Source organism: Puntigrus tetrazona, chromosome 21 (assembly GCF_018831695.1).
Source record: "Puntigrus tetrazona isolate hp1 chromosome 21, ASM1883169v1, whole genome shotgun sequence".
Classification (NCBI taxonomy): Eukaryota; Metazoa; Chordata; class Actinopteri; order Cypriniformes; family Cyprinidae; genus Puntigrus; species Puntigrus tetrazona.
Genome location: NC_056719.1, coordinates 8,378,800 through 8,403,477, shown reverse-complemented (window position 1 = coordinate 8,403,477; position 24,678 = coordinate 8,378,800). Strand labels below are relative to the sequence as shown.

The following is a 24,678-nucleotide window of genomic DNA, read 5'->3' as shown; positions in this document are numbered from 1 at the left end:
GTCTTATTAGTGCTTCACTTTTCTTATAGCTTAGCTTATTTAACAGAAGCACGTCTTTTTTATATATAGGCCTGTCTACAAGTTTAATGCTGCGGTATTAATAATGTCTAATGGGCAAACCTTTTCTTATTGAATAGCATAGGCCTACTTCAAATCTTAAGCAGCCTATACGCTATAAAAAAAATTATTTAACAGACTATTAATTAAGACCAATTTTACTTAAAGAGCATGCATGACCATGACTATTTCTTGCCACAATTAAGAACACTTTTTAATAGTGATTTACTGTAAAGTTTAAATTTTTTTTTACTGTACTGTATAAAAGTGCACTTATTTTGATTTTTACATTAACTATTCAGTAGCCTTCATTTAAATTAATAGCCTAGACTTCACATTTATTTCTTTATTTACATTTTTTACCTGCTAAACTAAAACCTTACAATTACAAATGTGTAATTACAAATACATTTTCAATAGAAATTACTATTTGTAGTTAAATAAATAATAACAATTTTATGAAATTACACATAATTGTGTAAAGCACGCGCAGGTCAAAAAGTTAGCTCTATTAAGGTTGCATGTGATACATTACAAGTCATAAATAATAGTAAAGCAAGCTAAAATGTTGCCGTCCTCACTTTCACAAGAGCATATGTTCAAAACCAAACAAAAATGTACCAGAATTTTATTTTTGTGTGTACTTTCATACGCTTCGGCATAATTCGGCATTCGATGCAATACATTCGAATTATTTTCCTAATTACAATAATTCTATAAGGGATAAGCAGATAAGCAGTTATTATGCCTTCTGTCTTCCAAAAGTGCATGTAGAGTGAAACAAAATGCATAATCATTAATAACTAGGCCCTCGATTTTTGTTCTTCGGCACTTTATGTGGGAGAACACAGTGTAGCGTTACCTCCAGATGGGTAACCTGTAAGTTTATGTTTGCTTTTTGTCATTAAGAGTCTCTGCGGATGTTCAGCTTGGAGATGATTTTGCAGACCGTTCCGCGTCTGTGCAGTCAAGCCACACTCCTCACACACGTATAGTTTGTCCCTGCGCTCCTTGTAGGCATACTGTTGAGTAACGGCGTGGATCTTCCTCAGGTGAGATTCTAAAGAGCAGCGCTGAGTGAAGGCTTTAACGCACAAAGTGCACTTATAGGGTCTCACACCTGTGTATTGCGAGTTGAGAGGAAGGTTAGACACGGAAATATGCAAACTTGCATATTTAAGCATATAAATATACGTTTTTATTTAAATGCGCACTTACCCGTATGAGTGCGTACGTGCCTCTTCAAGTCGAAAGCGTCATTAAATCCTTTTCCGCAGTGCTCACAAGAGTGCTTTTTTGTTTCGCTGTGGCACTTCACGTGGCGTTTCAGCATGCGTGCTGTAGTGAATGTCTTCTGGCACACCTGGCAGGACAACACCGACGCAGCGGGGGGGGCGTCTGATAATTCGTTTGCATTATCTAGAATGACTGGAGATGGCATGTTACCTGTAGTCATCTGAAAATGGGAGAAAACGGAGAGAGATGTTCTTGACACACATAAAAACATCATTAAAAAATGTGTGTTTTACCAAAAGGACTGTCGGCTCACCTTTATCTTTGAGCGTGAGTAAGGCGCTCTTTGGGTCTTCACGTGGCATTCTGGCTTATGGCTAAGTTGACCCTGTGCGGCAGAAGAAGGCAGTTGTGCAGACAACACACGTGACCGAACCTGAACAAATTTGTCGTTTTTTTGTGCAGTCGTGAAGGAGCACTCCGCAGTGCTGCCCTCCGAGACTTCATGCACGTATGGTGGAAAAAAAGACTCTGCAACAAGAGCAAAGAGATTTTTAAGTCGGAGCAAAGAGATTTTGACTGGACGCTGAGTTAAGGTATGCTTTTTTAAGTCTTCGTTTAATTGCATGACATTTTTTTTAATCATTATTATTGTTAGGCTATTATTTAATACAAAATGATTAGGGTCCTTAGAACTATTTAATGCAAGCAATCGATACGACATCCATCACAAGTCAGCACAATATCACGTAATTTATAAAACATTTTAAATTTGCCAGAAAAACTGTAAATAAAATAACTTTAGAAAACAATTAGACTCAGAATACCTCATCATAACATTTTATATAACGAGAAACTATTTTTCTTTTAGTTTACTCTGCGATGTAACGATTTGTTTCCAACAACAACCATCGTCAATATAGGCCAACAATTAAGTATGTAAAAAAAAAGTAAGTATGTATATTAATTTCTGTTAACTTCCCATTGAACACGACCGAGACTCACCAGGTATGTAAACGTCCCCTCGCGCGGAGTCCGGAATCTCACTCCAGCTTCTTTTTTCGGCAGCGATGTTCACTTTTTTGACCAGGAACGCGCGAGGCATTTTCGAAAACGCAAGCGAATGATTTGTGTTCGTTTAAGTTACTAGTTGTGTTTTTTTAAGCGGATCCTCTCGCAACCTACAGCTCTACAGTTATCCGCGATCCAGCCATCGCTTTCCTTATAACAAGGAAGCCGCCAGGTGAGGTTGCGCATGCGCAGAAATATAACGGCGCAGCGCAGGTACAGGTAAAACCGGTTCTCAAAGTAATCTTAATGTAACCTTAATTAGAACGGTAAAGTATTTAATTATTAACATGTTCGTGTAAATTTTAGCAAACTGTAATTTAATGTTAGTCCGTTTAAAAACTTTTTAAGCATGTCTTCGGGTTTTGTGTTGGGTGTGGGTCCGCTCCTTTGTTTATGTAGCCTTTGTTGTGTCTGTTTGCAGGTGGGTGGGTGTTGTTAGGGTGTATTGCCGTAACATTAGGCCATCAGCAGGGGGGCAGGCGTGCCCTGTCGCATACATTAAAGTTTTAAAACACCCAAATAGCTTTTTTGCATCCTATATTAATAAGAAGATCCCCGAACTAGCATTCTGCACGATGCTACTTCGTGACCATACCGTAATGCGTTCGGTTCACGTCAAACCTTTGTATGCAGATTACTTTGTACGTCTCAAAAATCTGATAACAGTGAACAGCCCTCCCACAAACACACCTCTTATCGCTATCTGTTCCTAAAGTACGCTGAGAAGATGAATACAGTGATCATAATGCGTCTGTGCACTTTGTTGATGCCACATCGGTGGATAAAAGGGAATATAGGTAGCCTACTTTTAGACTAGGTTTATTTTTATACACAGAGAAAAAGCAGTTGTGCATGTAGGGAGACTGGTGGCATGTTCCATAAAACAAGCTTACCAAAAAAACTAGGCTTATTTTAAACCAAGTCAACTGCAACAATAAGTCAGACTGCAACTAAAATAAAGATGGCTTATTCTGTAAACTTATTTTAAGAAACAAGTGCACTCTTTACTCTTTAGTGAATATGTTTAAAAGCCACGTTCAGCACAGAGGCATACCTTCCTGTTAAAAAAAAAAATTGATTAAAAAAATAATAACGAAGCAAACAACCAATTAAATGCCTTTCAGCAAAATCTAGGCATTCATTCAATTTTTTTAAACATTTAACAGTTATAGCTGAGTAACAGCTAGGCTATTATATGGAGAGAGAGAGAAAAAACGTGCGTTGGCCAACATTTTGTAAGAAATAAATTGCATACACACATTATTAGACTACATTATAAACATAAAGAAAAATAGGCTTATTGTATAAGCTAAACGTTTTCTCTCTTTTTTGTGCGCGCCTTGTAAATGTTTTCCAGAACACTTAAGTGCTGTTTTTAAGATCTCTTAGAAAAACGGAGAAACGCGAAATGGATTAATTGGACACATGAGGCTTCCATAGTTTGAAAGAACACAATCATGGCGCCGACCTAGTGTCTTTCGAATCGCTCAGCATGTTAGACGTTATTATATGTTCAAATTGCACAGCTATGTGTGATATCTGAAATTTCAGTATTTTAGAAAATTACTGAAAATTAATAGTTTTATTAAATAATGGCTGTTCAGTGCTTTTTGTTCGGTCTAAGGTCCTGTCGAGCATTTATTTCAGCTTATCGACTGACGGGTATTCAGTCTTCGAGAGCGTTCACGTCTACAGCGACCCAGTCCGTTAAAGGAAGTGATATCACAGGCATCTTGCATCCACTGCGTCGCCTGCGCGTGAACTCAGTCAGGAATGCCTACACCTTTACGTCCACTGCCGTCGCAAAAGACGTGATTCTCTTCGAACACGACCGGACGCGTTTCTTCAGGCTTTTGGCCACATTCTGTGGCGGCCAATTTCTATTCTGGGCATATCTGGGTCACTTTGCTTTCACAAGTCTTCGAGACACAAGACAAAATAGTGGCGAGCCTCAAAAGGTCAGAACTGATTTAGGAGGGCTCTTCAGTTTTGATATGAACCTCGGTTCAAACGCCTGGAGGTATGGATTCACTCTTGGGTGCCTAATTATTGGTAAGCCTTAACTTTGATTCCTGATGCCATGGCATTTTTAAAATGTTTTTCAGCTCTCTTATGTGTTATTTTTTGTTGTTGTAGGTTGTGGAATCGTTGGCGTGGCTGCATTGTTCAGCCGTCGTTCTGTGAGTCGGGTAATTCTTCATAAAGGAGGTGGAAAAGTCACAGTATCTACACAGTCACCGCTGGGACCTCTCAGAGCTCACCATCTAACTGTGCCTTTGACTCAAGTGGCATGTCACGCACACAGACAGGAAACGTCTTCATTTATCCCTCTTAAAGTCCAGGGATACAAGTTTTACTTTCTTTTGGACAAAGAAGGGACACTAAACAACCCTAAACTGTTTGACGTTACTGTCGGGGCGTACAGACCCTTATAATTTGTCATTCGTAGCCTTGCGAGTCTGCGATCCTCTGTTGGTTTGTCATACATCTGCTGTTCATTTTGGTTAATGCTGCCTCGGGAAAAACATGCATTGGATTTACAAGAGGAATAAATAGTAAAACGTTTCTGTTCATAATAAAACTTTTTTTTTTTTACTATTTGGTATTTGTGCTGACAAGCTCATTCTGTCATCTGAATTATGACACACAGAGGCTTAGTCATATTAGTCTGACTAAGATATAATTATAGTTCTGCCTTTGCCATTTTATTTCAGCAGCGTTGATGTCTGACTCATTTAAGTAAGAAGTAATTGATTATGGGCCATTGAATTATTAGAAGATAATGCCGAGGTGGTAATGTGGCTTTAACGCAGAGCGGAATGACCGTTATACACCTCCGGTATAATTATTCAATAGAACTAGCTAGAGTTAATTATTCCATTTATGCTAAAGTTACCGCACCTCAACACATTGTTCAGAAGTTGTATTTCAAGGTATTTGTCATTAAAATGTTCAAGTAAATGATAACCAGTTGTACAGAATTATTAGAAAATAGTGCACACTTGAGGCTTAACTGCTTCATAAATAGATCTATCTAGCTACACTCTTAAATAAAGGTCCTTCACAGTGCCATAGAAGAACGCTTTTGTCTAAATGGTTCGCATATGAAACGCCTTTCTGTTTCAAAAAAGGTTCTTTGTGGTCAAATAAGGTCCTTCAAATTATGAAAAGGTACAAAGGTGGTTTACTTGGTGCTTGTTTGTGAAACAAAAACGTGCGATAGTGTCCAAATAGATGACCCTGACACGCATAAGACGATCTAAAACAACTGGTATAGTTGATGAAAGTTACGTATGACATTTTAGCTATTTTAAATACTTAGTTTTTTGCCAGACATTGATTGCGTGCCTTATGCGCAAAAAAAAAAAAGTTATTAAAAAGTAAAAAAAATAATAATTTCCGGATTTTTTCCTCATTTTAATGTCTCCTTGAATGCAATAAGGAGCATCCGTGAAACATCATATATCAGCGCAGTGATTCACGGATGCACTTATTCATACATTTCAAAGCTGCACGTCACTTGGCAAAAGAAGGCTGTAAGTGAAATTCAGGGTGTGAAGGGTGTGAGCTGTGGAAGCTTCAGCGCCTCTCCATCCACGAGTATTAAACTTGTGATATCTGCCTCGTTTTCTAGCGGATGTAATCTCAGCGACGGTGAGCCGGCGCTATTGACGAGAAGGTTTCGATAAATAATATCCGTTAGAAGCGCATTGGTGGCCACGGAGGAGAAAAGGCGGCAGATTGGAAAAGGTAGATGCTCCAGAGATGGGGAGGAGAGAGAGAGTGGGTGTGAGGAGGCGTGAGGACGCTTTAAGAAAACTTGTGGCACGTGTTTGGGTTTATTTTTCGTCATTCGCTCTGATGGATTTATCCTAGTTTTGGCATCTCTGCTCCTTTGTGGGCCTGTTTGGCGTTTGACAGCACGCGAGATGGGCTTAAAAGAACTTAAACAGAAATAATATGAGCTCAGAGAATACGGATCGGGTTTGATCATAATGAATCACGATGAAGGAAGAGAATCGTATTATCGTGTGCATGATTCCCAGATGTCTGCGGCATGGATGGACCCGGAGAACTCAACGGCTCTTCGCGTGCTTCCGGTAAGTATTTATTGATTTACTTTATTATTTTTAAAGTATTTTGTTTCATATATGTTTTTAAAACTATATAGAAGAAATACAACAGAACAATTATTTTGGATATTAAAAATATTTTTTATGTTTATTTTTTATTGTATTTTTATTTTTTACCAGAATATTACAGAGGGCACTACATCCAGCCCAAATCTTGATGTGATTGCATCTAGTCCAGATCTTCAATGGCTTCTGCAGTCCTCTCTACTTTGCCAATCAGAAACCGGCTTGGGAACGTTCTGCTCTTTTCCCAGCACCATGCCCAACTGCCCCTGTTTGTCCCAGAGCTCCAGTCCTGACCTGTCCTGTAACGGAGCAGTTGGGGACAGTTCAGCTACACACGCTAACAAACATGTAAGTTACTGCCATTTCTGACCTTTTCAGAAAAAGTAGCGAAAGTCAACTTGAGGGGTTGCGGTGATTCATTCATTTATGGTAAATGAATGAAATGACTCACACCTGAATCACAAAGGGGGCTTGTGGAGTGAGTCAGCCCTGTAGTATTCGAGCGGGAATCTTAAAGCGCAGGCTCAGATGGATGGATGTTGTCATTGGTGCCAGTGGATGAGTAACAGGAACAGCATATTTGGAATTGGGTAGAACTGCTATGTGAATGTTTTCTTGATATCGACCATAAGATGGCAGCACCATCACTCTCTAAGACAGAAGCTTGGTTCTTAAATAAAATTTGGACTTGCCTTGCTAAAACCTTCTCGGCATTTATAGATGTCCTCTGAGGAACTTGACAGGATAAGGATCCGCAGGGAAAGGAACAGAGTAGCAGCCGCCAGGTGTCGGGACCGTCGTCGGATGCTAATAGACACGTTACAGAATGTGAGATTAGTACTTATTTGTGTTACAGACCCTGTTTAGCCATTAGCCGCATGTCCTGAGCTTGTGCTTTCTCTTTCAGGAGACAGATCATTTGGAACACGTGAAGACTCAGCTGGAGGAAGAGATCGCTGCTCTTGAAAGGGAGAGAGAGAGGCTGGAGTTGGTGTTCGAGGCGCATATGCCCATCTGCAAGTTAAACCCAGAATAAATACTGATGCTGGTCGTGTTTAGTGCTGAGTCTGCTGGTTCAGATCGGCTGTGGATTATATAACGTAATAGGCGTATATTTGTTAAAGAAAGCGCAATGTTAAAATCTATTTCAGTGATACCTTGAGAATTATTATCTTGCATGCACTATTTGGGTTAATTCTTTTCATAATAAACCATTGTTTCAAATGTTGTCGTTTCTCTAGCAAATGTTTTTGTGCCATGAGTGTAGCAACAGGTGTGGACTTTGATTGGGTGCCAGATTTTGTGATATTACACACACACACACACACACATATACAGTGCCGCTCACATATATTGGCACCTTTGGTAAATATGATCAAAGAAGGCTATGTAAAGTAATCTGCCTTGTAAATTCTTTTGATATTTTATTAAAAAAGATTCACAAAAATTTAACCTTTTATTGGATAACAAGAATTTTAAATGGGTAAATTTAAAATTTATACTTATGTGTATATTCACAATTCTGAGGACTTTGGGTAAATTATGAACATGAAATTATCCAGCCATGGCTTAGAAATATAAATAGGAGGAAAAACAAAACCCATATTCCTTTAATCGTCCATCAGAATGAGAAAAAAACATACTTCTGATGTGCAGCAAAAGATAACTGAGCTTCACAAATTAGTGAATTGGCTTGAAGAAAAGAGTGCATTTCCATCGTCCATCATCAGGGCAATAAACATAATCAACATAAAAATGTTAGGAAACTGTCTGTAAGAGGACATGTGTCTGTATTGTCCTAATGCATGATTAGGAGGAGAGTTTGAGTGACTGAAGACTCTCCACAGCTCAGAAAACCAGTCAAACAGCAACTACATCGCCACATGTTGTTTGGGAGGATTTCAAAAACAACATATTCCAGCAGTTCACGACTGGAACTTCAAATGGGACTGGCTTCTATGGTCAGATGAAACTAAAAAATAGCTTTTTAGCAGCAAACACTCAAGATAGGTTTAGTGAACATGACCCCATGTGTCATCTGTATTTTTTAATGTCGAGGGCCTATACTTCAGCTGTTGTCAGTTAGCTGTAAGTCTTAGCCAGAAGCATTACACACACACACACACACACACACACACACACACACACACACACACACACACACACACACACACACACACACAAAACATTACAAAATACCACTAAGATTACGCGTTTCTGCACACGTTGTTTTATATTTGTTTCGGTTACGACGTTGTGCTTAGTCTATTCCCTAACAGCAGGGGGCAGTCACGCATTACCCGAGTGAACTCTCGACGGAGGGCAACGTCTACGGTGAATGTAGTTCATCTCGAATTAGGGGCAGAAACTGGACCCAGACGACTGAGAGGAGTTTGACAGCTTCACATATACTACAGTATCAGTCAGCGTCCACAGATAACACTGGTATCATTTGTTCGCGTTACTCCATAAAGCGCGCGCAGTGATCAGCAGTGCGTGTTTTCAATCGTTAACTGCGCAATAAGCCCAGCTCGCAGATGCGTCCTGGAGAGCTTCAACGTCGTCTTCTCTGACTGACTTTTCAGTGCACATTATTAATAAAGGTAAGTTTTCATCATCAGTTTAACGTCACCTATCTTTGCAGGTTGCACGCGTCGATTATCATTACAGATTGCTTTTTAAATCTGCGCGATAAAAACACCTATAACGTAAAAAACAGTCTATTGCAACAGTTTGTGCATTAAAAATAAAAACATTTGGAGATTAAATTCGTTGCTACGAGTGAAGGTTATGTTTGACCACGCCGCTTTGTTATGTAATTTTAAATATTAATTATTTTTTATGATTTGTAAGAAAATGGCTATGGAGTTAGACGTGTTTGTGGGGAACACCACTGTCCTGGATGAAGACGTGTATCAGCTGTGGCTGGATGGACACTCAGGTTAATGCAGTTCGCTTAATAAACGTTGCATATGAGCTCGCTTTTAGGACTTGATATAACGATTTATTCTTCATGTTGGTGTACAGTCACAGATGCGGTGAGGATACGGATGGAAGCAGGTGCCTTGCAGGAGCGTGAAGCCAATGCAGAGGTTCTGCACAGCGACACCATGGACCAGTTCAGAACATTCCAGATGTGTGAGCGGCTCCTCCAGTCTCCTTCCAAAGTGGCCAATCAGCTTCTGTTCCAGATCCCTCCTCACCGGCAGACCATGCTCATCGAGAGGTCTCTGGTCAAACTGGTTTGCATCTGTGTTCTGTAGCGTGGTTGTGGCTTTTTTTAGTTGTAGTTGTAGTTATTACTTGTTTTAACTCGATTGTTTGAGTTTGTTTGCTGCATTTTTCCTGTAGGTACTATGTGTTTGATAGCTCGTTTGCCAGGGAGGTGCTGGGTAAGAAACTCTCCAAAGGGACCAAAAAAGACTTGGACGACATCAGTTCAAAGACTGGGATTGCGCTCAAGAGCTGTCGTCGACAGGTGCTGCACACTCTTGCCTCTTGTTTTTTAATGCCTTACAAAGAAAGCATGAATATTGCCTGATTAGCAATGTTGTTTTACAGAAATGTTAACATTTATTATTTTTATTATTAATAATATATATGTTATTAATTGTTATCATATATGTTATTGTTATTTTATGATAAAATGTATTTTTTATTGTAAAAACAATATTATTAGTAGTATTTTAGTACTTATTTATGAAATGAATATTTATAGAAATGTCAGTGGCCAATACTTATAATAACGTTAAATAATATTATTATTGTTAATATTGTTGTATTCACTTATTTATTTACAAATAAGTGTGCAATACTTACTGAATGTTATAGCATAGTTATTATTATTAATATTGGTCACACTATATTATTAGTGTGTTCATATGATATTGCAAATTTTTTTTTCTGCTTTTGAAGTGTGATACAGGTATGATTAGAGACAGGTTTGATGCTATAGGTAGGTTTAAGGGTGGGTTAATGTGGAATGGATGGGTCAACAGTGTAATTATGTAATTACAGAAACTAAGTACAGATGTAATTACGTATAGTTATTTTTAAAATATAAGTACATGTAAAAACATGTATGAATAAAATATGGGCATTGTACCAAATGATTCATTTAAATGTGAGTAGTTAAGGACACCATCATTTAAAGAGGAACCTTATTATTTTAGTACTAATTTATTAATTTAAAAAAAATGTCAGTGTACAATTCTTATAAATATTAAATAACTGTTATTATTGTTATATTTATATTTATTTACAGAAAGGTTGTTGGTGTAAAGTAACATTAAATAATTTTTAGTATTGTATTCACATTTATGTACAAAAATAAACTTAAATATTAAACAATAATAAATACTTTGTAAACCATTTAATACAAACCAATTCATTTAGAGTTTTTTTCATTCGTTCATTAGCAAGGAGATGATTTGTTTCAACCTTTCTACCATTTTCTCAGTTTGACAATTTCAAGCGCGTGTTCAAAGTGGTGGAAGAGCTGAAAGGCCCTCTGGTGGAGAACATCCAGCGTCACTTTCTCCTGTCTGATGTTCTGGCAAGGTGAGACTTTCACACATGTGGCCAAAAGAAACATATTGCTAGTGCTGTAAAAAAAAAACAGCTGTCCCACCTAATGAATATTGTGGCCATTTCCAGCTTTCCAATTCAGGGGACATGCAAGCCAAACACAAGATTTCGTACCTTTTCTTATGATAAAGATGATTTAAATTAGTTGATATACTTGAGTGTTATAAATGCATGTGCGCTATGGTGACTTAATACAACCAGCTTCTCCAGTGAAAGCTTTGAGAGTTATAATCGAGAAGCAGTCGCAACCCTACAGTATGCACAAGCACATTTGGAATCTTTTGTTTCTGTTGTTTTATCCTCTTACTGATTTGCTTGGTCTCTCTCTTCCATTCATCTCTTTCCTCATACGCTCTCTTCTGTTCTTGGCACACTCTTCACGCTCTCCCTGTCCTCTCACTGACTCAGCCATGTCTCTCTGCAGGGACTATGCTGCCATTGTGTTCTTTGCTAACAGCCGTTTTGAGACGGGAAAGAGAAAGCTACAATACCTGTCTTTCCAGGACTTTGCCTTTTGCGCTGGTCAGCTCATCAGCTACTGGACTGTAGGAGCAGTCGGTAAGACGTTTAGCTAGAAGTTAAAGTTCACTCAGCGTCCGCTACTGTCAGATTGCATGATATTCCACCAATCAGATCATCTTCGGTGAGCGTCTTTGTACAGTATGCAGTGGTGAAAGTGAGGAAAATTTATATAAGACGAGACGCACTCCCCAGATTCTTTTAGGGAATAATTTGGGAGAAGGTAACGGTAATGAACCTCAATTAATTTGTAAGAAAGTGCATACATGCATTCTCATCCTCTGCGTTTTTTCTTCCGTACTTAGACAGCGTGATGGAAGACATGGATGTTGATCTAGAAAAAGAGTTCCTGCATGATTTGAAAGACTTGAAAGTTTTGGTTACTGATAAGGACATGCTGGACCAACACAAAAGGCATGCAAATGTTTTTGTTTTCAGATGGTCGTTGTGTAATGCTGATGACTTTCTATCTCTAACACATCTCTCTTTTCTACAAACATTATAGCTTGGTGTGTGCACAGCTCAGAGGGAAAATTAAAGTCTTCAGTGAGATGGAGGCCAATTTTAAGGTGAGAAGTTTAAATGTTATTAATTGCCAAAATGACTTAAATGTATCTAAAGTGACGCTAAAGACATGTATGAAGTTATGAAATATTTAAATTTCAAATAAATTTGTATCATCATCAGATAGGCCTAAAAAGCCCAAAAAGAGTGTTTTAGAATCATTTGACGTTATACTGGAGTGATATAAACATATTTTTGCTTATTTATTTGTTTTATTCGTGTTGGATTACATGGGTGCTTATTGCTTTGGGTGAAATAAAGAACTTGTCGAGAGCTCTAGTTAACATCGCCTCAAAACTCACACACACCAAAGATGTCCGCGATCTGTTCATCGACCTTGTGGAAAAGGTAGTGCACTGACACTGTAGATAAGCTGTAAGCAACGAGGTGATATTTGTCCTTGAGTACTCCTAGGCCGAGTGTGACAGAATCTTTATCGCTTCCTTTCTCAGTTCATTGAACCGTGCCGGTCAGATAAATGGACAATCGGAGATCTCAGACTTTTCCTCACACATTACAGCACAACTGTACACACGCTTGAGGCTTTCAGGTGAGTATACATGTACACAGTTTACGTGAGTTTGTAATCTTTCTCATATTCATTATTTAAAATCATATTTGTTTTTTTCCCCCCTCAGGCATCTAGTAATATGGGACAGATACATGGGTGTCATCAAAAGCTGCATCCTGAAAATGTACCATGACTAGAACATATTTCCATCACTGGTTTCCAGTTTGCTTGACCAAAACTTTCTTCAAACCTTTAAAAAAAACAGTCACCCTTTTTTTCGTAAATGATGCTACCTCAGTTTCCTTTGTATATCAAAGTATTCTTGTACAGTAGGTTTAACTTAAATAAATAAAAAAGTGTTGTCCAAATATCTGTATCATTCACAAGGGCTATTTTATATCCTTACCACCTTTTTGGGTCTTGAACGTGTCAGTTGCATTGCAGTCTGTGCAGAAAAAGAAGAAGAAAAAGCTAATCCATTAATAAGGCGTTTTAACTTTTAAATAGTCAATTCTGTCCAAAAGACTAGTCTATAATCCACAATAATCCTTTAAAAATGGCCGTCTCGTATTGTCATCTCACATCAAAAATTCCCCACTATATTTTTTATAACTGTTTTTGCTTGTATACAGTGCTTGTTCTGCATATTTCTCCTCTTTCAGATGCGTTTACGTTTTACTCAGCAAAGTAATTTATTGCAAAAATAATTTTGTGCTTCACAAGACACGAGTTGGTTTGTGGATAACTTGGATTATTGTGACGCTTTTATAAGATGTTTTTACTTTCGTTCTGACGGCACCCATTCACTGCAGAAGGTCCGTCTGTGTTCTCCAAATCGGTTCAGATGAAGAAACAAACTCAGTTATATCCCGAACTGCCTAAAGCTGAGTGAACTGTCGTTTCAGGGTGAACAAAAAGGTGCGTTCTTCTGTGCCATTGCTGTGACAAAAAACCCCTTTGGAGCTTTTATTTTAAAGAGCGTAGAGGAGGGCAATTATCTCAAAGTGTGTATGCGATCAATGTTTTCCCACAGTGAAGTGGCTACCTGTTTGTGTGCCCAGCGGGTGTGGGTCAGCAGCAGGGGGCTACAGTTGGCTGGTCAGCTCTGAAGTAAATGGATGAGGAGACACTTTTACTACCTTATAAAAGGCCAGACCTAGGACAGCTGTCACCCCCTACAAATGGTCATGGAAAATTCCTCCGAATTTCTGCCGAAGAGTCCTCATGGGAACTTTTCCTGGCACTCCTGCTGTTTCTGAAAGTAGGCTACCTCTGTTGTTTCCATCAAAGCCATTGTCTTAATGGTGCTCAAACCTTTGTCTAATGAAGACGCATGACGTTCCTGGCACCGGTTAGTGTTTTACAGTTTAATCGGGAGGCCTGGCCTCCTTTTTTACCCTGTTAATTTGTGTCTGCATTCCTTTTCGACATCCCCCAGTAGATATCCAGCAGTGTCAGATACAAGCGAGCTCCACCAGGGTGAAAGTTAATAAGCCAAAGAGTATTAAAAATGGGAAGTAATTAAGGCCTACGAATTGCACAGGATTTGCCTAATATAACCCAGATGGATTGGTTTGCCATTTCTCGTCCCCTGAGTGATGGATTTGGGATTTGCTCTGGAAACCAGGAATTTGAATCGTTGAGGCCTGGAGGAAAAACAAGGCAGGAGGGTGAAGGGTGGCTGTGATGCAGGGGCCATTCAGAAGTGGGTGGAGAGAAAGGAGTGGGACGTCCTAAGCTTCTTTCTATAGCATTGCACCTTTCCTCACAATCGTAATACACTAGCTGTCACTGCTCAGGTCCTGTCTTGTGTCACAGAGCTCTAAAAACAGTCCACTAGACGAAGAGGGAGAGAGAAATCGGTAGAGACAGAAGAACGAGACAACTTCTATCGGACAGGCTTCAGAAAGTAAGTTTCAAACTATCTGTATATTTGACTCCTGCGGACTTGAAGTTTGTAAAATAAAGCATAGCAGTGCATAATACACGTACTTGGAGAGAAAGGCATTTGATAAGGCATGCATGAGAAATTTTGCATTTCAGGATGTTATATAATCGAACGAGTGACAGAAATTAGTCAGGCTTTAATGTGACAGAAACCTATAGTTTGAATTGGAAGCAGTTGTCACAGACAAGGCTGCTGGCGTGTTTTTGGACGGATCTGAGTGCATGGAATTGCCTGTGTAGTCATATCCTGTGGAGTTCAGACACTGGCCATGTTCCTGGCGGGCCGAGTCTGCTGTTCCAGAACAAACAGCTGAGCAAGTCCATAGATATCACTGTAAAGTCATGGCACTGTATTTATATGTAACAAGTCAAAAAAGTAAAAAAAAAGTATAATCCTACAAACAAAGATCATCACGTTGAAATATGAGTGTCGGCAGAAGTAGCTGTTGTGAGAGTCCAGGAGGGATAATCATGGCTGGGGAGGCCTATGATTTCTTTTAGAGCTATAAAAAATAATGAGGCATTAAAATGAATGCTTTACTGTGGTAAAAGACGCCAGAACAGGTAGCATTTTAGACAGTATAAAGTCCCATGTGCTACATTGTGAAAAGTGGTAACCTGTAATTACCTCAAAGAGATATTTATTATCTAAAGGGGAACCCATAATTAGTTTTGTTGGTGTAAAGTATGTGATGTGAGGTTAAATAGCATTTTGTGTGTGGCTTGACTAAAACCGGTTAAATACTCTTTCAGAGTGAGATGAATGTGTGAATAACTATCTCCAGGTCACTCGATGTGAGGAATGATAAATCCGTCTTACAATATTTGATTATATGCACCAACTTGCCTTTTATCAGAGAGCTGCCTAGTTAGCAAGATCAAAATCACTGCAGAAAAGCCAAAACTCGCATTTATCACTTATCATATATGCCATGGAGTAATATTTGTTGAAAAATTACAGCCATATTAATGTTCACCTGATCTCACTCCAGGCAGGTCTGTGCTGGTCTATAGCTATTGTAAACACTTGAAGTTATTTAAAATGAGTAGATTCATTAGGTGACATGAACTTACAATGAACAGTCTTGATCTTAGTTAAGGTTTCTTTTTTACATATGAACATACATTGTAATGTTTCAAGTTGTATAAATGAACATTAATGTATTACTATGAAGCATGAATTAAGAATTTAATTTACCTAGATCGGTGTTTAATATCAACAAGAAATAGATGCAGCTTTTCGTGTATATTTTGAATTAGATCATATTTTTATATTTTCTTTTTAAAGTTTTAATAGGTTTGTTTTGTGATTTTTTTCATTATTAATATCATGTCATATCATTATTAATTATTAAGAATTAGATATAATTTCATACATATTTTGAACTAGTTTGTACTTTTACATATATATATTTTTAAATGTTACTAATTTGTTAAACACTTCTATATAGTTTTTATTAATTATTGTTTTAGTACATCAAGTTAAATAAAATAAAAAAGTTAAATTTAAGTTTTGAAAAATATATATTTTAATTAAATTAAGAATGTTTTTTTTTAGGGTTTTAGATTTAGTTAACCCTAATCATTCTGACCTAAAATAAGTCAATTCTATAAAAACCTAAACTTTATTTTGCTTGTAAATTGTACAGCTAAGATAGTTAACAATCCAAACAGCACACCAGCATCCAAAACATAACACATGGAGGTGGTCAGCAATGCTGTGCTTTTCAACAGCTCACTTTCACTGCTTCCAAATGTTTCTATACCATTCCTGTTAACACATTTATTTGCAATTACCTTTGTTGTTCCTTTTTTTTACAAGTTCTCACCCCCACCTGTTTGTCTGCCCCCTCTTTATTTTCCTAGAGGAGACGACGGGAACTGAACAGACCCCCTTGCATGTCTGTTCTAGCTCTTATTGGCTTAAGAGTGTGCCTTAACGACAACTATACATTTGTTCATCCGTCCAGCTGTGTGTGTGTGTGTGTGTGTGGCAGGGTGAATGTCCTGTACCCTGTAACTATGAAGGCCACATATGTGCTACTTTGCGTGGGTCTGGTTGTTCTTCCTGCTACAATCTGTCAGTCTCCTGCTGAACGTGACTCTTACACAGTAAGTAATTGTGACAATTTCTCCCCGTTCTTCTCTCTTCCTCTTCAGTCTTCCTTCATGCTGGAACATGTACATGTCTGTCTGCCTTCCTACGTAACTTAGCATATATGTGGTGTTGTATACTAACAGACATCAGTTTTCATTAGAAGTCATGTTCCTGTCAATAAAAGTGTTTGAGTGTGACCGCTACATAATAAAGTGTGTTTTCTCTGCCAGGAGTGTACAGATGGCTATGAGTGGGACGTGCAGACTCAACTCTGTCGAGGTGGGTGGAAGGTCATGTGCCAGCGAAAGAGAGAAAGAGAGAGAGATGATGAGAAAGTGATGCATTTCTCCTCTAATTATCTTGTTGGTTAAATGTCACATGCAGATCCCTCTGTCCTGCCCCTGTCTCTGGCTGCGTCTCTGAATTTTGATGGGCACCGTGTCCTGAGTAAAACACGACATCAAGTGCAAATGATTAAAAGAGATGTAATTATAAATCTGAGCAGGGAAGCCCCGCCCATTGTCAAGTCCTATTGGCCTAAAATGCTGCTTCACATAAATGGCGAATGGCTAAATTAAGTAGTTTATGTAAATTATGTTTTTCCGTGTTAAAATACTTTCTGTCCCAGTTTAATATTTTAGATATTTACAACATACCCTAAACCAAGCGTAAAGCATAAAAAAATTAAATGAGCAACAAGCAATAAATTGGCCTAATTTGCCTCTTTTTCTGCTGCTTGTGGTAACTTACTGTCACTTTGAAATCTGATTGGCCCAAATCCTGCTTCATTGTCTCATCAAATGTGTATTGATTGGTTTATAATATTGCATGAATATACAATATCAAAATTTACCTGTTACCATTATGGTTCTTGTATGAGGAAACGTTTATATATATATATATTTCTTAACATTTCTTAAAATGATAGTTCACCTAAAAATTTTAATTCTGTTATCATGTATTCACTCATGTACAACTTGTGTGGAACACAAAAGAAGATATTTTGAAAAATGTTGATAACTGAACTGTTTTGGTTAAAGAGTTGCTAAAGAATTGCTAAAGAATTCAGGTGAAAGTGGTGATTTATTATTATTATTATTATTATTATTATTATATACAGTATGTATATGTTTGTTTGCCTAATATTTAATAAAAAATTAAATAACAAGGACATTCAAATTACATGTAAACCTACATTCTGTTCTCTGTTTTAGACATAAACGAGTGTGAGACTATCCAGCAGGCTTGTCAGGGAGAGATGAAATGCTTTAATCACTACGGTGGATACCTGTGCCTCCCTCGCTCCGCCTCCGTGATCACAGCACCCGAGCCCTCCAGCCAATCGGAGCCCAGTGTGCCTGTGGAACACAATGAGGCCTTTAACCCCTGTCCCGTAGGCTACAGGGCCCAAGGAGATACCTGCGTGGGTGAGTGATTCAAGGCCAGACGAAAGCAAAGCCGGTTCATGTGGGTTACGTGCATCAGCCTGATATCCTGAAGCTCTTCCTCATGTTTTGGACAGACATCGATGAGTGTGAACTGGACATGCATGACTGCCAGCCCAGCCAGGAATGCATCAACACCGTGGGCACCTACACCTGTCAGTGCCCTGACGGCTACAGCAAGATTGGCATAGAGTGCGTGGGTAAGAGAAGAAATGATGTGTCCTAACATGTGCCTTTGAGGTATGGATGGATGTTTAATCGCAATTCAAGATTTATTTTGCAGTATCAACACGGTCGGTTTAATTTGGCATAGGATTAAGCTTCCGTTCTGCGGTCTGTAGTAAGCATCTCCTCTCATCTGTTAGACATCGACGAGTGCAGGTACAGGTACTGTCAGCACCGCTGTGTGAACGTGCCAGGATCTTTCTCCTGTGAATGTGAGCCTGGTTTCCAGCTGGCGGGAAACAACAGATCCTGTGTTGGTAAGCCCTTGAACAGCGTGCATTTTCCAATTCGCAATTTGCAGACATGCTAATTTAATTATAGTGGTTTGACAGTCAAAACTCATATATGAAAATTCAAAACCGGGTCGTTTTTTTTTTTATTCCCTTTAGCATGAAAGGAGTGTCTTGAACTTGAAAAGTAGCATAAAATAAGCATAAGCATTGTATGATTTGCGCTCTATATAGCAGGTTGCACTTTATTTGAAGGCCTGTAACATTATACATTTAAGTACTGAGTAATATTAATTAACTACATGTAGTTATTAAATGCTTAAGATTGGGTTAGGGTAAGGTTTAGCGTTGCATGCATGTGATCGTGCATAATTATAATAGTAAGTACTTTTGTATGAATCTGTGATGTTTGTTGTGATTGATGTCCATATGCATTTGTACATGTATTTCAGGGCAGTTAATTTTTTTTCTCTAACCAAACAAATGTATAACATCAGATTATTTTGTAATATACAGTAGAACACAGTATGTACTGTTTTTGCGATACAGTTTTGGTGCTTTGCAACACCAAATGTTCTACACCTATTCACTTTTATTTTATAGAAAAATCAGCATGAACATACTTCAGAAAACCCTTTTCTCCTCCATGGGAATAAGAATGTTATACAGGTTTAGAAAGACATGATGGTCCCAGCAAACACAGATCCTTCCCCTAACTATCATATTTTGTGAATAATAGCCTTATCTGCTGTAAGAAATTCATCTGCAGGTTCATCTGGAGTTTTTTAACAGCCTATAGACAACCTATATATAAAATAATATCTAATGGTTACTTTTAGGATTAATGGATTAATTTTTTCTAACAATGAACTACTCCTCCCAGAAATTAGCTGAGAGTTCTTTTTTTTTCTAAAGAGAACGTAAATTGTGTTGATTTTTAGGGTGTGACTTTTATTTTGACTTTTCTCTGATCTGTTGTATACATACATGCTTTAATGCTGTCTATTCTGACTCTTTCAGTACAGTACACTTTCTTTCTTCTCTGTTATCAGATGTAAATGAGTGTGAGATGGGAGCACCCTGTCAGCAAAGGTGTTACAACAGTTACGGCACGTTCCTGTGTCGCTGCGATCAAGGCTACGACCTGGGACCCGACGGCCACTCGTGCAATGGTTAGTGCAAAAGACGTTACCCTAATTTTGACCAACTGACGGTGTGCTGAATGTACCTGGCTCTCTTACTCTCCTCCCAGATATCGATGAGTGCAGCTATTCCAGTTTCCTTTGTCAGTTTCAGTGTGTGAACGAGCCCGGAAGATTCTCCTGTGTTTGTCCAGAAGGTTACGAGCTAGTTGGAACACGGCTCTGCCAAGGTATTCGAACAAAGTCCCTTTTTTTTACACTCGACTCTTATAATAACATCGGCTTCAATTTGTCGCAACATTTCTGGTTGTAGATGTGAATGAGTGTGAGACTGGCGCTCATCAGTGCGGGGAGGGACAGGTGTGTGTGAACATTCATGGTGGACATCAGTGTGTCAGCTCCAACCGATGCCAGGACCCCTACGTCCAGGTCTCAGAGAAGTGAGCCATTTCCACTGGTTTAACGGCAACTTAACAATTGATTCCGAATCTCATTTTGACAGTTTTCAGTATTTGATTCACTTTCTTTCTGTCCAGTCGTTGTATATGTCCGGTGGTGAAGCCAGAGTGTCGTGACCAGCCCTTCTCCATTGTGCATCGATACATGAGCATCACCTCGGAGCGCTCCGTTCCCTCCGACATCTTCCAAATCCAGGCCACCAGCATCTATCCTGGAGCTTACAACTCCTTCCGCATCCGTTCTGGAGACGAAAATGAAGAATTCTACATACGGGTTAGTCAGAGACGCACAACACCAGTTTCATAATAGGTTACATAACGTGTGAGCGAGTAAATACTGTTCTGTTTTGCATTCCTTTTTTTATTATATATTAATTATAATTAAACAGTAAACACATATATTATGTATGCAAAAATTTTTTTGGATGCAATTAATCATTTGACAGCACTAATTTTAATCAATTTATTGCTGAAATGAATACATAATGCCCTTTTAAACTTTTAAACAGTATTCCTTTTTTATTTTAATTTATTAATACTTTAATAATCACATATTTATCGGTTAGTTATTTAATATAGTGCAGAATCTTAAATATCTTTATTCTATTTAACGTGTTCAATTCTTAGTTTGAAAATCGCTAAACTTTAAGCCTAAGTTTTAATAAAAAATCTTAGATTCTCCTACTTTTTGACTCATTTATTTTTTGGCCAATTCTCTTTCGTAGCAAATCAACAACATCAGTGCCATGTTGGTGTTGGCCAGAGCAGTGACGGGACCGAAGGAGTACGTCCTCGATCTGGAGATGGTGTCTGTCAATCCACTCATGAGCTACCAGACCAGCTCGATTTTGCGCCTCTCCATTTATGTTGGGCCTCATGCTTTCTGAGGAGAGAGAGATTGAGAGACAAGGAAAAACACTGTACGACAGAAGATTTTTTTTTAATTCAGTGTTTTATGTGTTCAAATATGGCAACACAGTTCCACAATTCACCACCTAATGATGTGAAATCATCTTTTTTTGTGGCTGACTTTGGCCGGTGACTGCAGGCCTATTTTGGGAAGCGCTAAAGACAACTGAACATTCATTCCTCTCGCTTTGTCATTCTCACACATACATGCAGCATACAAGCACACACACACACACGCATATATCGGCTGCAGATATTTCAGAAAGATATAATTAGTCATTAGTACCAGCTAAAAAAAACATAACACAAAAACCTTGAGAAAATGATCTAATCTAAATACAATACACATTCCAAGGAACTTTTGTAATTACGTTTATCCGTTTAAAACAAAAAATGAAAAAAATACAGGTTCCTATAATAATCCTTGAATGAAACACGAATAGGACAAATGTAAATATTTTGTGAAACCAGTTTTTTCGTAAATTGTTGTATTTTCTTTATGTTGAATTCAATTCTTCTGCTTGCGTTTACTCAGTTTGACTCCAAAATGTGTTTTTTTTTACATTGTTAAAGTATAAAAATAACATTGTAAAAATAAAACATAAAAACCAAAAAAATATAACCCTCTCTTCACATCTTAGTTTTTTTTTAATCATCTTCCTCTTTTTGCTTTCATGTCTGTATGCTGAAAATATCCCATTTTGTGTACATGCAATAATTAGCTTGATGTTTCTGCTGATTGTGTGCGTTTACGGTAAGCATAAACGTATAAATGTATTACTCAGGTATCTCCACATGGTGACAGTGTAACACTGGAGCACGCATGCTGAGTTTTACCTATCTTTGCTATTAGCTGAAAGAGGTTTAATGTCCAAAAGTTAACAAAAATAAATGTCCCATTTGGATCATTTCTATGTTATGTTATTCAAGAGCTACAGTATTTTGAAACTTCTGTACCTAGCAAATCTTCTTTTCAGCTTTATATCTGCCGTGTAGCTATGCATTTCCCACATTGATTGACAAAAAGTAAACACAGGACAAATCAATAAATAAAAGTAACGGAATGACTAGCCAATACCTTTAAATGCCAACTAGCGTGTTCCAAAAAGGTTTGTGTTTTTGTGTTCATTAACATAATTTCATCAATGGACTGGTCATCTCACACTTGTTTTGCAACGAAACGAGTAGGAAGTTCAGCTTGAGTCAGCGTCTGATTTATTACTGCTATGTGTGCGAAAGGATCTGTGTGATAATTATAACGGCATGTAGTGTATTGTCAAACGATAAGTGTGAATTTAGCCTAGCGTAGCTCCAGCAGGGAAATGATGAGCTCATTGATGGTCAGTGTTGGCACAGAGGGCTTGTGGGCAGCGCAGCAGATGGATGTAGGTGTGATAGGAGTAGCTGAGCTCAGTGGCAATCATATCGGATGATGCTGTAATATTTTACATTCTTCGGTTCTTTACGATCGCGAAGGTCTGTCTCCTGTGGGGCGCAAGTGAAGGTATTTTGAAGAATGTTGGTAACTAAGCAGCTTTGTTCCCAACGGACGTCAACGAGAAGAGAAAGTATCTTCTGTTGTATAAGGTTTTAGTAAATGATGACAGAACGTACATTTTTGTACGGCTCAGTTTTGTTGTGGCTATGGCCGCTTTCAACGAAGATCCAATTAATGTATGGTAAATGTTTATACATAGCTGAATCTTTTCTAAAAATAATAAGGTTAGTTATTTTCATTAACGGAGAGGGATTATTAGGGGCTATTTTTGTGGTTTATAAGAGTAATGTTACAGTGGGTTATAAGGAGAGTCATTTTCCTGTCCGCCCCCTCAAAAACACGTCACATTCGGGCCATTAAAACATATTATTCTCTGATCGCCATGAATGACTGAAACAATGCATGTGCACTCTCGTCGTGAAATTCGAAACGTTCCCTTTCCCCTCGTTTTTGGTGGTAATTTAAGCTCGTTTCCATCTCACACTGATCAGGTTTACAAGAAAACGTTTCTTCAAACCACAGAGAATCGTGCAACGTGACCTTCCAAGTAATTTTATGTGCTCTAAGGGTGCGAAAGCCACGACAAGGTTGCTTACTTTTCACCCGAAAACTGACTTTTTGAATATATTGGAAGATTTGCCTTTGCTTTTGGTTTTAGGACGTTAATAAATGTCGCCGAATTGACGGAGGTTAAACGTTGCGACTTCTTCCGTTGGGTTCAAATTGGCGGTGTGCTCGAAGACAACCATCATTTTGCATCTCTTGTAATGCGCAAATTTTGTTACTAAGATACTGCAGCTCCGTTGCCATGGGTGCAGAGATACAGAGATGGTCAAGTATCAGCTTCTAGTATAAAACCCTTAAATAAAAAAAAAAAAAGAATAGAAAAGAGATGAAGACAGGGATGTGAAACACACTGTGCATTTCTTTACCGAAATTCACACATTCTGTGGAGACATATTGTCCTGAAAGTCCAAATTAGGATGGATTTTTTTGTGCCATGCGCAACGTAAGTCAAGAAGACCTGCTATTTCTTCACGGATTCGCTGTGAGATAATTACCCTCGAGTGTTTTTCGCTTGGTTGAAAATGACCAAAGTTCAATGCACATTCAAAGACGTCCATGTGAACAGATTATGAGCATTACACATCTTCTTCAAGAAATCCCATCCCCCATCTTTCTGATTTCAGCAGATGGCCGTGCCACCCACGTAATAAACAAAAAAGTCCAGTGGGAGCTCAAGGGTTAGGGTGACAGTTCCCTCTCTGCAGAGATCCGTCTCCCAAGGGCCAGGTCCACATCATCCAGCAAAACTTTTCATCAATATTGATAGCATATGTTCTGAGCGACGTCAAATCAGACAGTCCTATCATCCAGCCTCCTATTTACATCTATTATAGTTCAAAGGCTAAAAGATTTTGTTATTTGATCAGTAATAGCCATAATTGCAGAGGCCGGACATAAAAAAAAAAGAGGAAAAAGACTGTATTGATGCAGATAATGGCAGTCAAATATCACATAGGATGTGAAATATTACAAACAGGAAGTGTGAGTCAGCCTTATTTAACCTCGGGACAAAAAAACTGACACATCACCTCTGGATGTGATGGATGGATGCCACAACTAAAATACAAACAGGCATGTGATAGTATTCTCAATTAATGCTCCTTAAAAGTTTCAGAAGTCCATCGAGCACATATGGATCTGTCTGTCCTTGAGCCGTATATTTAGAATCTTATAGAAAACTGAAAGCGGTTTGAAATAAATGAGCACTGTTGCTGGGTGTTAAAAATAGCCCGAGCGACTAAGGAGAAAGAAAAAAGCAAGCGCAGTTACAAGGTTGCAGTTTGAACAGGCTTCATCAGCCGAAGGAGAGGGAGGAGGGAGATGTGTAGGCGAGGACCAAGCTCACGTACGATCGCTGTTCGATGTTTAAAACTTTTGTAAACACGCAAAATGTATGCATGCACTTCTCCACGGGAAAAAAAAAGCCACAACGCCATCTTCGGTTCTCCAAATCATTTTTAAGTGAGCAGTCCAGATTT

General features: G+C 38.4%; 5 protein-coding genes across 10 annotated transcripts; 4 read left to right on the top strand and 1 right to left on the bottom strand.

The window, feature by feature from the left end:
* Positions 1–154: 154 nt before the first annotated feature.
* ovol1b (ovo-like zinc finger 1b) lies at positions 155–3,616 on the bottom strand. Of its 2 annotated transcripts, XM_043221037.1 has the most exons (4): positions 2,296–3,616; positions 1,607–1,821; positions 1,276–1,513; positions 155–1,177 (listed from the first exon to the last, which is right to left on the bottom strand). In XM_043221037.1, exons 1-4 carry the CDS (start codon positions 2,393–2,395, stop codon positions 891–893), a joined length of 840 nt encoding a protein of 279 aa, XP_043076972.1. In that variant the 5' UTR covers positions 2,396–3,616; the 3' UTR covers positions 155–890. The 2 variants fall into 2 exon arrangements, with proteins under 2 accessions (XP_043076972.1, XP_043076970.1); XM_043221035.1 differs by having other exon boundaries at positions 1,607–2,431.
* A 190-nt stretch (positions 3,617–3,806) lies between these two features.
* On the top strand, positions 3,807–4,959 carry tmem223 (transmembrane protein 223). Its single transcript, XM_043221039.1, has 2 exons — positions 3,807–4,413; positions 4,498–4,959. The coding sequence occupies exons 1-2, from the start codon at positions 3,954–3,956 to the stop codon at positions 4,794–4,796; spliced, it is 759 nt and encodes a 252-aa protein (XP_043076974.1). The 5' UTR covers positions 3,807–3,953; the 3' UTR covers positions 4,797–4,959.
* A 131-nt stretch (positions 4,960–5,090) lies between these two features.
* On the top strand, positions 5,091–7,795 carry fosl1b (FOS like 1, AP-1 transcription factor subunit b). Of its 2 annotated transcripts, XM_043221047.1 has the most exons (4): positions 5,091–6,461; positions 6,615–6,848; positions 7,221–7,328; positions 7,408–7,791. In XM_043221047.1, the coding sequence occupies exons 1-4, from the start codon at positions 6,357–6,359 to the stop codon at positions 7,534–7,536; spliced, it is 576 nt and encodes a 191-aa protein (XP_043076982.1). In that variant the 5' UTR covers positions 5,091–6,356; the 3' UTR covers positions 7,537–7,791. The 2 variants fall into 2 exon arrangements, with proteins under 2 accessions (XP_043076982.1, XP_043076983.1); XM_043221048.1 differs by lacking the exon at positions 7,221–7,328 and having other exon boundaries at positions 7,408–7,795.
* Positions 7,796–8,798: 1,003 nt separating this feature from the next.
* On the top strand, positions 8,799–13,049 carry LOC122326280 (acidic fibroblast growth factor intracellular-binding protein B). Of its 3 annotated transcripts, XM_043221031.1 has the most exons (11): positions 8,800–9,103; positions 9,354–9,441; positions 9,528–9,726; positions 9,852–9,978; positions 10,960–11,060; positions 11,512–11,645; positions 11,912–12,020; positions 12,112–12,175; positions 12,432–12,518; positions 12,623–12,720; positions 12,809–13,049. In XM_043221031.1, the coding sequence occupies exons 2-11, from the start codon at positions 9,357–9,359 to the stop codon at positions 12,876–12,878; spliced, it is 1,074 nt and encodes a 357-aa protein (XP_043076966.1). In that variant the 5' UTR covers positions 8,800–9,103; positions 9,354–9,356; the 3' UTR covers positions 12,879–13,049. The 3 variants fall into 3 exon arrangements, with proteins under 3 accessions (XP_043076967.1, XP_043076966.1, XP_043076968.1); XM_043221032.1 differs by lacking the exon at positions 12,432–12,518 and having other exon boundaries at positions 8,799–9,103; XM_043221033.1 differs by lacking the exon at positions 8,800–9,103 and having other exon boundaries at positions 9,528–9,742.
* A 150-nt stretch (positions 13,050–13,199) lies between these two features.
* fibpb (fibroblast growth factor (acidic) intracellular binding protein b) lies at positions 13,200–22,043 on the top strand. Of its 2 annotated transcripts, none has more exons than XM_043221027.1 (11): positions 13,200–14,590; positions 16,626–16,740; positions 16,957–17,005; positions 17,941–18,153; positions 18,249–18,371; positions 18,537–18,653; positions 19,679–19,798; positions 19,879–19,998; positions 20,082–20,208; positions 20,305–20,500; positions 20,952–22,043. In XM_043221027.1, exons 2-11 carry the CDS (start codon positions 16,651–16,653, stop codon positions 21,111–21,113), a joined length of 1,317 nt encoding a protein of 438 aa, XP_043076962.1. In that variant the 5' UTR covers positions 13,200–14,590; positions 16,626–16,650; the 3' UTR covers positions 21,114–22,043. The 2 variants fall into 2 exon arrangements, with proteins under 2 accessions (XP_043076962.1, XP_043076961.1); XM_043221026.1 differs by having other exon boundaries at positions 16,495–16,740; positions 20,952–22,042.
* The last annotated feature ends 2,635 nt before the right edge of the window (positions 22,044–24,678 follow it).

What these genes read in the sequence shown, in the direction of transcription:
- fosl1b (XM_043221047.1), top strand. Translation starts at nt 6,357, where the DNA reads ATGAATCACGATGAAGGAAGAGAATCGTATTATCGTGTGCATGATTCC. An exon ending in CGGCTCTTCGCGTGCTTCCG is followed by an intron (nt 6,462 to 6,614) that starts GTAAGTATTTAT and finishes ATTTTTTACCAG; the next exon opens with AATATTACAGAGGGCACTAC. An exon ending in TAATAGACACGTTACAGAAT is followed by an intron (nt 7,329 to 7,407) that starts GTGAGATTAGTA and finishes TTTCTCTTTCAG; the next exon opens with GAGACAGATCATTTGGAACA.
- tmem223 (XM_043221039.1), top strand. Translation starts at nt 3,954, where the DNA reads ATGGCTGTTCAGTGCTTTTTGTTCGGTCTAAGGTCCTGTCGAGCATTT. An exon ending in TCTTGGGTGCCTAATTATTG is followed by an intron (nt 4,414 to 4,497) that starts GTAAGCCTTAAC and finishes TTGTTGTTGTAG; the next exon opens with GTTGTGGAATCGTTGGCGTG.
- ovol1b (XM_043221035.1), bottom strand. Translation starts at nt 2,014, where the DNA reads ATGTCGTATCGATTGCTTGCATTAAATAGTTCTAAGGACCCTAATCAT. An exon ending in ACTCACGCTCAAAGATAAAG is followed by an intron (nt 1,514 to 1,606) that starts GTGAGCCGACAG and finishes TCCCATTTTCAG; the next exon opens with ATGACTACAGGTAACATGCC. An exon ending in GCACGTACGCACTCATACGG is followed by an intron (nt 1,178 to 1,275) that starts GTAAGTGCGCAT and finishes CGCAATACACAG; the next exon opens with GTGTGAGACCCTATAAGTGC.
- LOC122326280 (XM_043221031.1), top strand. Translation starts at nt 9,357, where the DNA reads ATGGCTATGGAGTTAGACGTGTTTGTGGGGAACACCACTGTCCTGGAT. An exon ending in CAGACCATGCTCATCGAGAG is followed by an intron (nt 9,727 to 9,851) that starts GTCTCTGGTCAA and finishes TTTTTCCTGTAG; the next exon opens with GTACTATGTGTTTGATAGCT. An exon ending in CTGTCTGATGTTCTGGCAAG is followed by an intron (nt 11,061 to 11,511) that starts GTGAGACTTTCA and finishes GTCTCTCTGCAG; the next exon opens with GGACTATGCTGCCATTGTGT.
- fibpb (XM_043221026.1), top strand. Translation starts at nt 16,528, where the DNA reads ATGTCTGTTCTAGCTCTTATTGGCTTAAGAGTGTGCCTTAACGACAAC. An exon ending in CGACGGCCACTCGTGCAATG is followed by an intron (nt 19,799 to 19,878) that starts GTTAGTGCAAAA and finishes CTCTCCTCCCAG; the next exon opens with ATATCGATGAGTGCAGCTAT. An exon ending in TACGTCCAGGTCTCAGAGAA is followed by an intron (nt 20,209 to 20,304) that starts GTGAGCCATTTC and finishes CTTTCTGTCCAG; the next exon opens with TCGTTGTATATGTCCGGTGG.